Here is an 18,357-nt window from a genome sequence, read left to right as displayed (position 1 = left end):
CTATATCTAGAAGTGGAAATAGATGCAGAGGCTATTCGATCCGTGTTCAACTGAGAGTCTGAGAACATGCACCATGAGTTAGCAGTTGTTTTTATTGACATTGGTAGGGCATTAAGAAACAAGGATATGAATGTCATCCTTAGACATACTCCCAAGGAAAGGAATTCAATGGCCCACTACCTGAGTCAGCTTGCTATGCGTATGCACAGAGGCCATATTCCTCACTATAGTGTTCCAACTAGTGTTCTGGCTGCATATGAAGAGGATCGTAATGCTTTACCAGACTTATCTTAGCTCTTTCTGGAGTTATAACTGTTATATACCTCTGCTTATGATATGTAAAAACATTTCCTAACTTCTGTGGTTTTAGTTTGCTAAACTTGGTCCAAAATTTGTATTTTGGGTTTATTCAAATCTTTGGACGTTATGATGTAATATTTAGGGCTCTGCCCAAATAATCCATGCTATGTTTTATGTTAAAAAATAAAAAAAATAAAAAAAAAATTGTTGTCATTTTCTTGCCCCATTAAACTAATTCTAAACCTTACTTTCAATATATACTTTAAACTTCTTATTTTAAAGTTGACATCCCTGAATTTATTGTGTAAGTATAAATTTTGTTTAAATCACAAGTTTCAACTAATTTATACTAAGTATTAATTCTAACTAATAGGCTAATAGCGCATGAATATAAATAAATATTTATTTATCACATACTATCTCATAAAAAAGTTCTTAAAGTTTGAAATTAATTTGGTAGGGGAAAGCTAATAAAGAACATTTCATTTTGATATAAAATAAAACTTTTCAAATAATTATATGCGCTAAATTGTTGTCATTAAAAAAATATACTCCGTATCACAACTAACTACGATTGATGATGCGACAAGCTAAATATCGTTTTATAATGATAAAAGTCGAATTTACGTGCTTATGAATTTGATTTATGTTAGACTTGTATCATCCTTTCTAAATTTCTGAATTTGATTTATGTTAGATTTGTAGTCATCCTATCTAAATTCCTCTACTTTTTACCTCAAATTTCTAACCAAGTCATCTACCAAGCATGCATTTTCTTCCAACACACCAAATTAAACTTCCTTTCCCAAGAATTACTTTGGCCTAAAACGTTGCATTGGCAGGATAATTAACTCACCAGGCAATTTATAGATATTTCAACACTTCATGTGTCTATCACACTATACCGACACCCACTGAATTAGGCTTTGTATTGGGGAGTGATGTTCAAGTTAAGTTAGACAAATACAAATTAAAACACTATTAGGTCATGTAGATTCGACTTAATGTTCTTTAAAATTAATTACTTAGAAAAAATTGTAAATATTTATTGATTATTCAAAAACATTTTCATAATTTAATGATGCAATTTAGATTGACTTTCTTGATTAGGGATATTATATGTTACTTATTCGGATCTTCCTCTATTTTTTTATTTATTTTTTTTTTTTAAGATATGAGTTAATTAAAAAAAAAATTCTCACAAAGGTTATTTTCCTAATAATACGCAAACTTGGCAATGTTTTTCATAAGTTTGATGATTATTCATTCTTAGCCATAGTAATTTGATGAGACTTTTTGTTTTGTTTTTGTTTTTGTTTTTTGTTTTTTTTTTTTTTTTTGTTTTTGTTTTTTTTTTTTTTTTTTTTTTTTTTGATAAAATTTAATGAGTCTAAAATTATAAATTACTCTGAATGAAATTTTGATGGACGCATAAGATTCAATATGATGCATCTCTAGGGAAAAGACATATGCCTTTCGGTTGAACATGCGTAATGGTAATCGGGTGATGACAAAAAAAGTTAGGATTTGTAACTAGAAATTAAACCAAAAAAAAGCAGCAGTTTACCGTTCATAAATAGTTAACAAAAAAGGGACAAACCTACTTTGAACAACTCCTATAAATAGAATTTGGTTCAAAGTTAATTAAGTACTTTGATATACTTTCTTTAATTAATCCTTTTTTTAATTACCGGTCGCCGTCGGTATTCGCGTACAAAGTCAATTGTGAGATGATCACTCGTATGATGAATATAACGGTAATTCTGTTTTATTGTTTTTTATTTCTATTATTTGAGCTAACATATTATACCCATGTGAATAATAAATTGGACATAATTGAATTTTCGAGGATCTAAGTTGACCTTTTATTTATCAGGATATTAGTTGACTTTTTTTTCTTTTTCTTTTTTTTTTTTTATAATTAATTAAGTTGATTTGCGATGTTCGCATCTATGCCATGCTTAAACTTGTAATAATAATCTTTTTTGTAAAAAATCTAGAAAATTCCTTTGAGTTCTAATAGGATACTACGGATTACAAATATTTTTTGTAAAAAAAAAAAAAATAGATAACAAGATAAGATGACAGAATGCAGTTTTAATTTAGGAAACATATGATTAGATGCCTACTTGAAAACAAATTCTACTTCAAATCAAATTTGCTTTGCTCTTGTATAAAATAAAAGTATAAATAGTTACATGAATAATTATTATACACATGCATTATAAAGGAGGGAGCCCCAGTTGATCTCAGAGATTAACAATCTAATTTATCTCCTCTCACAACTTTATGTGTTGAAATTTGTGCCACTTTATTATTTTACATTTATCATTTAAAAAATAAAAGAAAATGAATAAATTGTGAGAGGAGATTTATTCACGTCATTTATCTCAGAGATCAACCTGAATTTACCCATTATAAAGTGCAAGGTGAAGCAAGAGAGAGTAAATTAAATCAACAAACAAAGATGAATGTAAAGTTTTCGAAGCTCTATGAATGGCCTATTTCGGATGTCGAATTCTTGAAGGAAGTAACTCAAAGAGAAAAGAGAAGTTACGACAACGAAGAATATCATTACTCTAAATTTTCAATACCATCACCACCATCGCCATCACAAATGTTGTTGTTGAAATTGCAATATGCTTCTAGGCAAAGGTATCTAAGAAGCTACACTTTCACCAAAGAAAATATGAATACACAGAGCAAAAGCAAGAACAAGAGGTGGTTAAAGGTTGATAATGTGAAGAATAAATGGAATAAGTGTTTACGAATAATTAATGATAAACCATTGTTTAAAAAGAATGGTAATAAGGGATATTTGGGATATTTATGTGGGTTAGATTCGGTTTTACCCGTGAATTTTTAAGCTTTGATCTTGATTCAATTATTGTTCAATTTTTTTGTTTTTTTTATAGATTATGCATCAAGAGTGTATTTTCCAATTGCATTAAAGTTAATAAAATTTCATTTAGAAAACATCATAAAAGATTAAAGTAGTAATAAATCAATTTAGAGAATTACAAGTCGCATGTAACCTAACTACTATATAAGTGATTGAGTATTCAATCCTAACGCTAACGATTTAAATCAACTTTTACGGAATTGTAGTATGAATCCAAGTCGCAATTTACTATTCTTTTTTGGATAAGATGGCCCTAAAACTATTCTTCCACGCTGAATTCAATTTGGATGACTGTAGTTTCTAAATTCTAAATCAGGCAGCCCAAAACATATGAATACTGTTTGATGGGCCTAATGGGCCATTTACCGTTGATTCGAAAATATCAGCTAGTTTTTGAAAAAATTACAAAGTTTTCTGTTCAGCCCTTCTTCATACTGGCTAGTGAGGAGTGGCTAGTTGGCTACTATGTTTATTCATCGTATGACTCCCTTCAAATCTAAAGTTCTTCCCAGTTTCCACCTAGCTACATTGACATCAATAACAATATAATAAAAGACACACTAGCAATGACACATGTCATCTCTTGATGTGTTCTTACTATATTTTTTTATTTTTTTTTAAAATAATTTGTATTTAAGAATCAAATATTTTGCATATAAATATAGCAACATATATATACTTACTTATTCAATATTCTAGAAGATTTTATATATTTTTTCAAACAAAACAACACATGTAAATATTGATATATTCTTCCAAAAAAAAGCAAAAATGTATATATAGAATATACTTACTCGAAAATCCCATATATTTTTCCAAAAAAGACACACCATGAAGTAATTTAATAATGGCAACTAAAATCATCGTTTGATATATGATAGCATGTAATATTGTAGTTGACTTACATAATATCATGTTTTAAAAATTCGAATGAAAAATTGGCAATTACTCATACTACTTTAACTTTTTTGAGATATATTCTCTTAAATAAGTTAACAAATGAGAATTTATTTATTTTTATTTTTATTGTATGCATCTTCAAGATATGATTTACTTAGTATCATCATGATTGTATCAATTGATATATTTAATTTATTTAAATATCATACTTAATTTTATAGTTTATTTAAAACTTATAATAAGATTCTTTCAAAAAAAAAAAAAAAACTAATCATAATATAGTTTAATAATGGTTATTTTAATTACCGTGCATGGCACGGGAACTAACCTAGATATTTATATTTATAAGACAGAAAATCAATTTAACTCGTATTACTCCCTTCAAATCTAAAGTTCTTCCCAGCCACACAAAACATACGTTAATCGACCAAGTAACCTCAGAATAAGTAACTCTGATCGATCGAGTAACCCCAAAATAAGTAACTCCGGTCACACGGCGTGGTCAGCCACAATGTTAATGTTTATTTTTTAAAATATCATTACACATGTTTTTGGAGAAAAAAAAAACACATTAATTTCATTGACTTACGCGTGTTTTTCTTATGATTTTCTATGCGACAAAGGGGTATTTTTTGTGAAAAATAAAATATTTCTTAGTGTATTCAGTGCTTATATGCGACCCTGCATTATACACATATTAACCAAAAGAAAAGATACTAACTTAATGATCTATTTACCTGATAGTATTTATTAAATTAAATTTTTTTAATATATAAAACTTAAGCTTTTTTTTTTTTTGGTTACATAACGTGTTTTAATTGAATATTATTCTATCTATTTTTGTATTCCCATTTTAATTTATAATATGAATTTCGGTTAAACTTAAATAAGCAGAGTGAGGGACAACTCAAGTGGTTAAAATTTCCTCTAAGTTTCAAATGATTCAGAGACCGATTCTCATCACTCGCCTTTGAGGCTTTCTAAAAAAAAAAAAAACTTAAAAAAATGTTTTTGGCAGCTAAGTTAATGTTTGTTTGTGTTTCTCAGGGAGCATTTGATTCACAAAGTGATATGGGTTTAGAATAAAAAATGAATTAGGGTGACATGGCCATATGGGGTTGAAACCTTTTTTTTATTTTTTTAACGAGGTTAGAACTTCAAAAAAAAAAAAAAAAAAAAAAAAACCTTGTATGTGGTTGTTATTTGGGAATGAATTTCTCCTTTTATTTGATACCTAGAGGTGTGGTATGAGTCATACCCATCTCCCCTTTCAGTAAGTTGGGCTATGGGGTTTGGAAATTAAAATAAACATTAGGCATGGATTTTACTCATTTTAACCCCATACCTCATACCTAAAACATACAAATCAAACGTCCCCGTTACTTTTATTTATTTATTTTTTTTTTTTTTGAAAGAAGTCCCAAAGGACACTAAGTTTCATTGATTAAAGTCATATGACATCTACAATTAATGATTAACGATAAAGAAAATAGATTTAACAAAATCAAACAAGAATTAACTAGAAAAGGACTAAGAATCCAAATACATAAATATAACAATTCGGCACATTCTCGATTCGTTGTCTCATACAACTTTTTGAGTGGATCCGTCATCGCTTCATAATTTTTGGAGGAAGAAAATTCTTGTGACAATTTTGTACACTGAATCAGAGTAACGAATATCAACCATAGCCCCGTACAACCTGATACTATTCCAAGTGCAAAGAACACCTTGCCTTTCGAACTGGAGTTTGAAAAACTTTGTTTTTCAAAGGAGATCGAAAAAACCTTGTATTTCGAAGGAGAAAAACACTTTCTTTCGAAGGAGATAAGTTCCTCTCGAACGGAGGAACCATTATTATAAACTAAAGACAAACAAAAAGCAGAAAAAAGTTAGATTGAGGCCTTCCACCGGCAAGATCCGATAGAAGTCCCTCAAAAATTAACAATGGAAACTAGGGTTGAAGAGAGAGGAGAGAGGTTAGGGTTTTAACGTCCCCCTTACAGCCTTACTTTTAAGATAGAGCTACTCATTTTTTTATATATATTTTATTTCATTGCTTTAAGCCTTTTATAGTAACTCTATTAATATGATTACACTACAAGAAATAGGTCATTTTGCGACGGAAACCTTGCAACGGACTACAATTCCGTCGCAAAAAGGGTTAATTTGCGAGGGAATAAATTCCGTCGCAACTTTGCGACGGAAACAAACTTTTGCGACGGAATTTCCGTCGCAAAGTTTGCGACGGAATTTATTCCCTCGCAAAAGTTTGTTTGCGACGGAAATAATCGTCGCAAAACAATATTAAAAAAAAAATAAAAAAAAAACATTTTGCGACGGATTCTGCGACGGAAATTCCGTCGCAAAAAGTTTTTAAATTTTTTTAAAAAAAACTGAAGTTTCGCTGAAGGAGAGAGAAAAAGAAAACGAAGAACAGAAAGAGGAAAGCGTAGAGAGAGATAGAGGAAAGCGTAGAGAGAGAAAGAAAATCCGGCCACTTCACCGCCGCTGTCGCCACCGGAACGACCGGAATCCGGCCACTCACACCTACTAACGCCCACCCCTTCCGTTCACTCCCACTCACGCGCACTCACGCCCACCCACGCCACCCCCTCCGTTCAAGCCCACTCACGCCCCTCCGTTCGCCGGCGGTGTGCAGCCACCACACCACCCTCCTTCCGGCAGCCGGATTTCCGCCACAACACCCTCAAATCCCGGTGAGTATTCCACTATCCCCCTTTGTTTTTGTTTTCAATTTAATTTTAATGTAAACCCTAACTTTTTCTAATTATGTTTTTTAATTTAATTTGTAACTAAATTTTATTATTTAATTACTTGTGTTTAGTGTAGTGTAGTTTAATTTATATTGCAATGTTAGAATTAGTTTAATTTTTAAGATATATTGCAATGTTAGAATTAGTTTAATGTATGTTAGTTTAGTTTAAAATACATGTTAGATTAGTTTATAATGTATGTTATTTTAGTTTAAAATATATGTTAGTTAGTTTATAATGTATGTTAGTTTAGTTTAAAATATATGTTAGATTAGTTTAAAATATATGTTAGATTAGTTTAAAATATATGTTAATTTAAAAATACATGTTAGTGTATGTATGTTTATTTGAATGTGGGTAATTGTGTGTTAATTATATGTGTTTCATCACTAGGCATACATTCACTAGTGAGATAAGATGTCCAAGGATGGGTTAGGTTGGAGTGATAAGGACCCCTGGATATATGTCATCTAAAACCTCATGTAGGTAATAACTAGTTTTCGCCCATTTTCAAGCCACTTGTTTCCTATATTGCCACTTATGAACTATTTCAAGCCTCGAACTCAAGTAACTATGTTAGGTAGGTGTATTATGGTCAAAAATAAGCTCATTTGATAACAAATGTGAGAAATAGGCAAGTTAGAACCAAAAACGCCCCATTTTCGCCCATTTTTTCTAGTTTTAGGACCTAGTGAACCTATATTGCCACTTATAAACAATTTCAAGCCTCAAACTCAAGTAACTATGTTAGTTAGGTGTATTAAGGTCACAAAAATAGGTTCATTAGATAACAAATGTGAGAAATAGGCAAGTTAGAACCAAAAACGCCCCATTTTCACCCAATTTTCCTAGTTTTAGGACCTAGTGAACCTATATTGCCACTTATGAACTATTTCAAGCCTCGAACTCAAGTAACTATGTTATTTAGGTGTATTATGGTCAAAAATAAGCTCATTTGATAACAAATGTGAGAAATAGGCAAGTTAGAACCAAAAACGCCCCATTTTCGCCCATTTTTTCTAGTTTTAGGACCTAGTGAACCTATATTGCCACTTATAAACAATTTCAAGCCTCAAACTCAAGTAACTATGTTAGTTAGGTGTATTAAGGTCAAAAATAGGTTCATTAGATAACAAATGTGAGAAATAGACAAGTTAGAACCAAAAACGCCCCATTTTCACCCAATTTTCCTAGTTTTAGGACCTAGTGAACCTATATTGCCACTTATGAACTATATCAAGCCTCAAACTATTGGTTCTCATTCTTTATTTTTATTTCTGCATTGTATATCCTTTGTTTGTTACAGGAGGCGTACCAACACAGACAGGAGGAATCAAGAACCCAGGGTTCCCAACTGTCTGAAAATGAAATTTTCTTTGAGGCGGCTGGTGGTCGTAATAAGAAGGGTCGTGTTAGAGGTCTTGGTGTTGGTGCTGACTTGTACTACGGCACATCTAGGGGACGAGGATCGGGTTCTTCCAGCCAATACGTACCGTCGGTCATAACTCAAATGCAGGAAAACTTCCACAAGGAGTTGAATGAGAGGGTGGAAGCAATTGAGAGCCAGATCGATAGCCGTGTGGCGGAACAGCTCGATGCTCGAGTGGAGGCTCGAGTGGCAGAACGGATGGCTGAAATCGAGAGGAAGAACAAGGAGTTCTTAGAGGAGTTAGCCAGTAGATTTACAGGATTGACCACTCCTTTCACTTGTTCTACGATTCAGCCTCAGATTCGAGACCCCAGGAACGACCCGGGTGGTGGTGGTGGTGGTGGTGCAGGCCAAGGACAGCCAGCTTGTGTTTAGTTAGGTGTCATTTTTCGATTTTTGTATATGGATGACATTGTAGTTTAAAAAATTATATCATGTACCGTACTTGGTAGTTACGGCTACGTGTTGTATATATTTGAATTATGTTAGGGCGTGGACTTTTTGACTGAAATTATTTTAAATGCACGTATTTTATTAAACAAGATTGCATGAATACAGGTTCCAGGAAAACAAAACAAAATACAAAAAAATTAAACAGGATTGCAGGAATACAGGTTCCAGGAAAAAAAAACAAAATACAAAAAAAAAAAAAATTAAAATTACAATAACTTTGCGACGGAATTTCCGTCGCAAAATGGAGTATTTTGCGACGGATTATTTTCCGTCGCACACATGCGACGGAAAATAATCCGTCGCAAAAAACTTGATTTTGCGACGGAATTACATTCCGTCGCAAAATTTGTGACGGACTATTCCGTCGCAAAAGAATCCATTTTGCGACGGAAATACATTCCGTCGCAAAATTTGTGACGGAATATTCCGTCGCAAAATGACTCCTCTTGCTACGGAATTTTCGTCGCAAATGTTGTTTTCAGCTACAACTACCTTTCCGTCGCAAAATCCGTCGCAATTCGTTTTGCGACGGATATTCCGTCACAAAAGGACTGTTTGCTACGAAAGTTCGAGCGACGCCATGCCTGTGACGGAAATCCGTCGCAAAGTCACTTTGCGACGGAATTTTGCCAGTTTGCGACGAATTATTTCCGTCGCAAAACGGCCCTTTTCTTGTAGTGTTAAATATTGTAAACCATCAGCTAATTCAAAAACTTTTGTATGCATCTGATGAATAGTAATATACTAACATTACTGTACATCGAGGTAACTTTTGTTGAATTTTTAGGGTAATTTTCGTTGAATTTAAGATAACTTTTATCCATAAGCTTAAGTAACTTTTATTTATACCAGTATAACTTATATATATATTAGGTAACTTTCATTCATTATATGATAACTTTTGATCATTTAAAGGTAACTTTGAAGTAGATGTATACATTTGATTTTTTTAAATGTTTGTCCAGCTAATTATATGACATGTCAAACTCCAATAATAAATCTTTTTTTTTTTTTTTTTTTTTTTTTTTTGTAAAAAAAAGAAACCAATAATAATAAGTCAATTATATTTCACCAACTTTTATATGTGGCTAATAATCATCATAAAAGTTACTTTATTAGTGTTATTGAGGTTACTTAATTGCATACAAAACGGGTTGTATTTCACAATCTACTAATGTAATTTTAGGTAATTTGTTTGGATTGAACTTTTTCCAAAAAAAAAAAAGAAAGGCTTAGGGCTTGTTTGGTAAATGGCTTTTCATTGGCTTTTTGGTTGGCTTTTGGCTTTTTCATTTGGTCAAACATCCAAAATTTGTGTTTGGTAAATGGCTTTTTCAGCCAGCTGAAAAGCTGGCTTTTAAGCCAAAATGAAAAAGCTACTTGGAGTAGCTTTTGGCTTTTGGCTTTTGGCTTTTGGCTACCTAAGTTACTAATAACATCAAACAGCCAATTTTACCAAACATGTTTTTAGACTAATAAAAAGTCAAACAGCCAACAAAAAAGCCAATACAAACAGCCAGTCAAACCAGCCAATCAAACCAGCCAACAGCCAACAGCCAACAGCCAATTGCCAAACAAGGCCTTAATCTTATTCCCTCCAAAGCCAAACAGCCTGCCTAATGAGGTCACGTGGCCTACTCAATGTGACTTTGATCCTTTTGGACCACAATTCCCACGTGGCTCTGGCCACCTCCTGCCGGACGCCACGTGGACCCCCTTACCACATGTATAAATACAACGTAGGACCACCATTAATTCAAAAAAGATTTAAAGAAATTTAAATTAAATTCATCTACCTCCTATATCATCAAACTTTCAATCAATAATCTCTTAACATCGCTGTTGTCAAAAAAAGAAAAAAAAAAAAAATCTCTTAACATCACATTCACTTACATCATTTTTTTATAGTTCAGAAAAAAATAAAAATAACGAGTGCCAAAATTAATTTATATTGTTACATACTTTATTTTTACAATAATTAATTTTGCCGTCATTTTCATTAAATTTGGGACCATCTCCTAAAGTTGTCCACAATTGCCAAGCACCCCTCCACCAGTCCACCCCTCTTTGCTTTAAATACCCAACACCCTCTCTTTTCTTTTCCTTAGTTTTGTTTTTCTTTACTTTTTCTTCTTCAAACGAGGAGAATGCACATTTTGAGCTAAAGAAAAAAAAAAAATAATTTTATGTTTGTCAATGTATTACTTAATTATAAGTATTTTAATTTAATATATAAAGTAAATCTTATAAATGATACTGTATAAAACAAAACCATCAAAGAATTAAAAGTGAGATTATTTATTACTCCGCACATATTAGGAGAAATTGGAAAAAGGAAATGAAAAAAAAAATGTTTAATTTGGTTAGTCGTCTAGTTAGGCCATGTTCTTTTGTGCTTCTAAATAGAGCAGATTTCAGTAGAGCAGAGCAGGATAGGGTTTCCAACACACTACAAAGCAGAGAAAACCATATTTAATCAGAGCAAAGCAAGGTTTCTAACACAATGCAGAGCAGGGAAGGTTTCTGCATGGCAAATCAGGACAAGACATAGCAAAACAGTGCAGAACAACTCAAAAGAACAAGGCCTTAGTCACGGAAAAAAACTTCAACTAGATGTGCCACAATACATCTATGAATTACTGAATTATGATCAAGCAAGGGGTTGGACTTTAGTCCAAATGGGTTGGGCTTTTCAGGCCATTATTAGTTGGGTTTTAGCATAAAAACACAATTTTAAGACACCCAAACTTATACTATTTAAGATCGGATTATCGATGATCAACTCTAGCTAATTAAGGAAACTAGACAAGCAAGTTTGTGCATATCATGGGAATCAAAATATCGCTCATGTTATGCATACATTAAGGGTTTTTTTTTTTTTTTTTTTTTTTTTTTTTTTTTTTTTTTTGGTCAACAAAACAAATTAAGTACACAAATTTAGTACTCCTAATTATTATTTATTTATTTTGTTATAACTAAACAAAACAATTGATATTAGATTAGATCAAAGGCGATGGAATAGCGGCTGGATGCATGGTTAGGACACCCTGTTCCCTAGGCTATGATATCATATCATAATAATAAAAAGGCTAAGTATAATACTCTTTCTGTCTCTTTTTATAGGTCAAAAGTTTTGATTATTTTCTTTCAAAAAATATTCAATTCAAACAAAATCAATAAATTAAATAAGAACAGAGAGAGTAATGGGTGATCATATAACCGATTAAAATAATTGTAGCATTGAATATGATCGTGATAAAAAAAAAAAAAAAAAAAAAAAAGAAAAAAAAAAGTAACAGGAAGAGTGAGGAATTGAAGTGTGTCATAAACGAAGAAAATAATGAAAGTGAAATAATTATGTGTAGAAAGATGCATGGGAGGCAGCCATACCATGAGAATGTTGGTCCTCGCATGTATTTATCTGCTCATAATGAGTCCCACTTTTGAGAAGGACACCGCTGTTTTTTCCTAGAATAAATTATTCATTATTTTTGCCTTGACTTAGGGTCTGTTCTCATATGTTCAATTTCAGTTTAGTTAGTTTAGTTTATTTTCAGTTCAGTTTATGTTTAATGATATTGCTAATGATATAAAACCAAATTTTATTCTTTTAAACTCTTATTACAACGACAATAATAATATAATATAATAATAATAATAATAATGAAAAATTAATCTTTAATAATAATAATAATAATAATAAATTAATCTTTAATAATAATAATAATAATCAATAAATAATAATAATAATAATATTGATACAATTTATTGTTCAAATGGTTATATTTTTTACAAAGTGTTTTGTGTTCTTTTGTCATAATAATATTTTATTTTTTAATTAAATAGTATATGTTTTTAAAATGTTTTGGGGTTTCATGTTTTTAATATATTTTCCATAAATATTATAATTATATAGTATATTTTTCTTAAATATTTTAATATGTATATTTGTATATGCACATATGTATAATAATAAATAATCAAATATCACTAATCCGTAGTTAAAAATCACTAATTAATAAGTTCAGTTTATTTTCAGTTCAGTTCAGTTTATTTTCAGTTCAGTTCAGTTCAGTTCAGCTGAGTTCAGCGTATGAGAACAGACCCTTAGATTATATTATTAGGGATTGTTATTTTGCAAAGTTAATTAACAGGTTTAACCGATGACTTAGATATGCTTTTGTTTGATTAACATATATTTGCTGAATTGCTGAATAAATTGGCCTGGTATTGTGAAATTGAGAAGTACATAGTTTGAAATAGATCGATTACGTTTTTTACAAGAATTGATGATAAAATGAAGGACGTTTGTTGTTTACTTAACCTTAAATATATAGGTTCAATTGAACTAAACAACATATATTGCAGCTTTACTCATGTACTCAATAGATTTACACTCTTTTCATTTTTTTTTATAAGCTAGAGTTGGATTTTCCCACTATTTATATGTCATCATTGACTTAATTTTTATTTACCAATATATAATATATATAGTGGCGGAACTAGAATTTTTATAATGATAGGGCACCGTACCATCTAAAACCCTTTTATCAACACCTTTAAATCTTAAAAAAAAATAAAATTAAAAAATTAAGACACGTTTGTGAAAAAATTGTTCATAATATCAAGATTCTAAATTAATTTAAAACAGAGGCAGTATATACAAGTATAATATCGAGTATAATCCTATAACCTAATGACTTTTGTAGTGAGAAATTTGGGGAGGACTTGATATTCAATCAACCAGAAATCGACCAATATAGCTAGTATCGACACGATTATTTAATATAATGAAGACAAAATTTAATCTAATTAATTTGATTATTACTTAATTATTCAATGTAATAGTGATAGGGGTAGGATTTGCTATATTTGTATGAGACAAAACTTGAGAGGGCTACAGTATAATTTACTAAGACTAGGTTTTTTTCCATCATATTATTAATATGACCTTCAACCTATAAATAGCTTACTAAATACAGTGTATAATATACCCCATCGTGGGCAACGAGATTCACCATAAAGAAGTTAGAAGGAAGTTGAGAAGTTCTTTTCAACAATTTATTTGTACTAATTTCCTGTACATCCAATGATTACATCTTCATTTACATACTGTGTAATTGTGGATTCTGTTCATGGATTCTATATATACCAATCATCAATTTCCTGTAGTAGATATTAGTTGGCTAGATGAATAGAACTAGTCTAATTTGATCTGATCTGATTTGATGTTAATTTAATTTTGATCTGTTGATTTGATTTTATATTGACTTAAACTCCATCTTTTTACGTGTTTAGTCCAATGCATGGGCAAAGTTTCATTTATCTTCTTTATCATTATAATGGATGAAAATATATGTTACATTTGAACTTGCATTGTACATGATTTTCCAATTTTCATGTTGACGGTGTGAATTTCACTAAATTTCAAATTAGTTTTCACCCAAATAAATAAATAAATTTCAAACTAGTAACTCATGGACAATAGTTCAATTAATAATACGAGTACTTTTTCAAAAATTAAAAACAAAATTATTAGGACTAGTTAGTTGGTAAAATGGTAATCACAATTCCAAATTACGTTTTGAACAAAAATGTTTAAATACAAATAATATGTAAAACGGTCCAAACCAGTCCGATCTAGATGGCAAAAAAATGGTTAGACAAAAAAAGAGCACGTAAACATGATACGGCTTAGTTCACATGATTTATTAGGAGTTGACTAAATTTGTGTTAATGTAACAAGAAGGTTTCTTCTTTGATTTGTTTATTACTTACTTTACAAGATAAATAAACATAAGCTCTACATGTCACTCATGAGTGACATGACATGAATGATACCTTTTGGAAATAGACAACCTTTTGTGTTATGTCCCTAAATTTAAAACTATAATTGTTTAATTGATTTAGTAATCATGATGATTAATTTTCTTCTTAAGATACGTCCTCAATCAAACTTTGAGAGGATCGTTTCAACTTTTTGAGCCAATCTCTCGTGAAAACTGAATCAATACTACATGAATATTATCATGTCTTAGAATTCAAGTCATTCAAATTATGGCCTTTTTGCGGTATCATTGAAAATAACCTTTAATTTGGCTCTTTTCATTTGTTGGAAGATGTTCGGTTGTGGTTTAACGTCATTAGGTAAAAGGTATTTTTATAATTTTTTATTAGGCATTTAGTTAATTAATTGATTAATTATTCCACTTATGCTAAACAATACAATTAAGATATCATTATTGGTGGGCAATACCCTTTTAGAAATTGTTATTCTAGCTTCATAATGTGGTTTTTCTATAGGGGATAAAGATTAGTATGTATAAACTAAATCAAGGTTCTTAATCTAATTGGTTCGTAAAGTGACGTGTTTTGGTTCCTAATTGGGAATTAAAAAGTGTTGTTTAGCAAATGAATATCATCAAAGATTCCCTGATAATTATATAAATATGATTAACTATTAATTAAATTTACACTTGAGCATACTCTACAAGCAAAACATTAATAGATCATGGAATTGTATAATTTGTATAGTTGAAGATAACCGAAAGTAATAACTATGGACTTCCCTTTTCAAGAAAAGTTTCAATCCTATTATTTCTCCAATAAATCGTGTACAGAATTTTCCCTTTTTTCACCCTTTTAAAATTGGTGCAGTGTAACATAACACTTTGTAATTTCTAGTAGTAACAATGATTCTTCTTATTGTAGCAATACAGTTATACAGATGAATTTGATGTGCCTTTATTTGAAGAATCATTTGACTTTAGGTTTCAAAGGACCACTCTTCCTTATGTGACATGTGAATATTTATAGATTTGTTACAAATATGAACCCTTAATTTATATACGCCTACAAAGTGAGTCTTGAGGCACAATATTTCTATTTGAACAATGATAGAGGAATTATTGAAAGGTTCCCAAATTAGGAGTCACTCCTTCATAAACATAAAGTCACAAAAATGTTAAGAGGAGCAATATAGAAAAATTAAATTTCGTTGTAGTGTCGTCTGAAATTCTTAACTGTTTGAGTCAAGTAACCTAGCAAAAGTACGGATAAATGACTAAAATATCCTTTGTAAGAGGTCAAGCTTTGTTTTATTTAGCATGTTACACTTTAAAGAACTCGTAATATTATTTAATTTAAATTAATACTACATGAGATGCATGTGTTTAAAAACCAATATAATTATGTATAAAAATCTGACAAAAAGTTTATGCAAATTGAGCCCAAAAATAAATATAAATCGAAGAATTGATTCAAGACATATTTTAACGTAAAGGATACAAGAGTCAAATGAAAATGCCTAGCACACTCCAAGATCCGTACGTTGCTAGCTTGCCCTTAATGATAACATGTATTAGGATAGATAATGATAAGAAGTAGTGAATTTCTTGTAATTGTTAAACCCTAAAGGCCAACAGTTACATGTGGCTTTCAAACGTCAACCTCCCTCCATACAAACCTAACATTATCATAGACCCCCAACCAAATAGCACGTGCCATCAATGTTGGTTAACTTTTGTTAGCTTTCCTTATTGATGTTCTCCCCTTCTTCAACCTTTTATAAAATTGTGCTTTCTCCATCACTCCTTCTCTCATTTAGTCTCAATACACCCAAATCATACCAACATAATTTTATTACTCCTTTCGTCCTAAAATAATGTATACACTCATATTAATTAAATGAGAGTTTGGACATGATTTAGTTGTTATTTTATTAGAAAAATGAATGTGGGATTGGAGCCAGTGGGTGTTTTTTAATCAAATAAGAAAGTAAGAATATAGGGAAATAACCTTTAAGTAACGAGAAAGAGATTTTGAGAAGTATTAAGATATTGACAAACATATGATGATATAAATAATATTCGTAGTAGTAGAAAAAAGGCAATCAATGAGTATTATGAGACAAAGTGAGTATAAACATAAGCATGTCCACTTAACCAAAACAACTGATTATCAAGTTTGTATCAAGTATAGTTAATTATTATGTACCAACCACCAACAATTATGGTATTTCGTTATATATGGGAGGGGTAATAAGGACAATTCACAGCACCAAAAGGATGACGGGCGTGCATAAATCATTGAGATGACCTTGTACTGACCTTATCTTTATTAATATTCCATATATTATAATTTGCATTTGATTTCCAAACCTTTGATTAGTACTATTATTCTATAAGTAAAATTTACAACAACTATATCAAATGTCACCAATATGTAGTAAATTAAACTTATCACGTTATAATAAAAATCAAATAATGGGGCCTAATTTATATACGAGGTGGGGTTAGCAATGACTCTTGAGTTTGGACAGCTAATTATACGTGACTAATGTGAGTTCAATTCATACTTAATACGTTGATTTAAGGGGATGTAAGCATTCTTGAGTTCAAAATTTACTAGCCCAATTGTGCACACAAGTGATACAAGTACACTCACATAAGCTATATACACTCTTAGCTTGTCTCTAATTGATTGTTTGCTCATTTTACTATTTTAATTGGAAGCCTCTTAACCGTAATTTATGAATGATGTCTCTTAATTAGCCGTATTATATTACAAGGATGTCAACTTTTTACATATGTAGTATTTGAGAAGAAAAACGAGGGTTTGTTACTTTACCTTAATTTTATTACAGAGTACATATTTTTAAAATCAAACAAATATATTAATATATGTGGTTCAAATTAGACTAGAGTAAATTATAAATAAACTAGAACATGCAATATTTAAAAGATAAAAATTGATTATACTAGGCAATAAATTTAGATTAGAAACATTCAAATTAGACCAAAATAAGTTTTTTGAACCCTGAGTTTCATATATACTAGAACACCTAAATAAGTTATTGAATATAAACTACGAAAAATTGCACGAAATTTTATTCATCGTACATTTTAAAAGTTAATAGATAAATGATAATTTTTCAACAATTTTTGAAGAAGAGATTTTACTTGACAAGTAACAACCCTAGCTTATGGCTTTTAATCTCAAACACCAAATTAGTAGGAGCAACCTATTTCAAAAAGTATATTGCATATATGTAAACCCATCTTGTTCGTTGAAATGGATTATATGTCTCTCAAAGACTAAAATCATCTATAGTCTCATAGATGATCGAGGTATAAAGTATGAAAATCATCATGTGCAATTTCTAGCAATTATATATACATCTTCCATTCCATATCAATCGAGATATATTTCAAAACCAATTGAAATGATCTTAGGAGAATTATTCCAGATGTCATGATACGAATTAGAAAATTACCAATTAATTATAAAATGGGATGAGATGAACATGCATACAATTTATTGACCCATCTAAAAAATTTGAAAAAAGTCAATAAAATTTAACTTGTGAATAAGGTTAAAAAAATCACAATATTTTATTTTCAGTAAGTTAACCTATGTCATTATCTACTACTTAAATATTTGGTTTCCTTCCATGTAAAACCCTCTCCAATACCTTTGAGCAATTGGGGAATTAATAAATGAAATAGTAAAAATAAATCAAATTAAAATTAATAAAGAAAACTTTTAAAATAAACGATGGAGTGAGAGAGTGGGTGAAGAAGAGGATCAATAGCGAC

At 30.4% G+C, this 18,357-nt stretch overlaps 1 protein-coding gene across 1 annotated transcript; it reads left to right on the top strand.

Annotated features, from left to right (window-relative positions):
• The first annotated feature begins 2,767 nt into the window (after positions 1-2,767).
• LOC145564758 (uncharacterized) lies at positions 2,768-8,937 on the top strand. The gene is made up of 3 exons (XM_081624969.1): positions 2,768-3,145; positions 6,559-6,822; positions 8,186-8,937. Exons 1-3 carry the CDS (start codon positions 2,768-2,770, stop codon positions 8,681-8,683), a joined length of 1,140 nt encoding a protein of 379 aa, XP_081481095.1. The 3' UTR covers positions 8,684-8,937.
• Positions 8,938-18,357: the final 9,420 nt, after the last annotated feature.

The sequence above is a fragment of the Chenopodium album genome, chromosome 10, assembly GCF_948465745.1.
Source record: "Chenopodium album chromosome 10, dcCheAlbu1.1, whole genome shotgun sequence".
NCBI classification, from domain to species: domain Eukaryota; kingdom Viridiplantae; phylum Streptophyta; class Magnoliopsida; order Caryophyllales; family Amaranthaceae; genus Chenopodium; species Chenopodium album.
The sequence above is the reverse complement of the archived record's forward strand: the minus strand, read 5'-3'. Positions and strand labels throughout refer to the sequence as shown.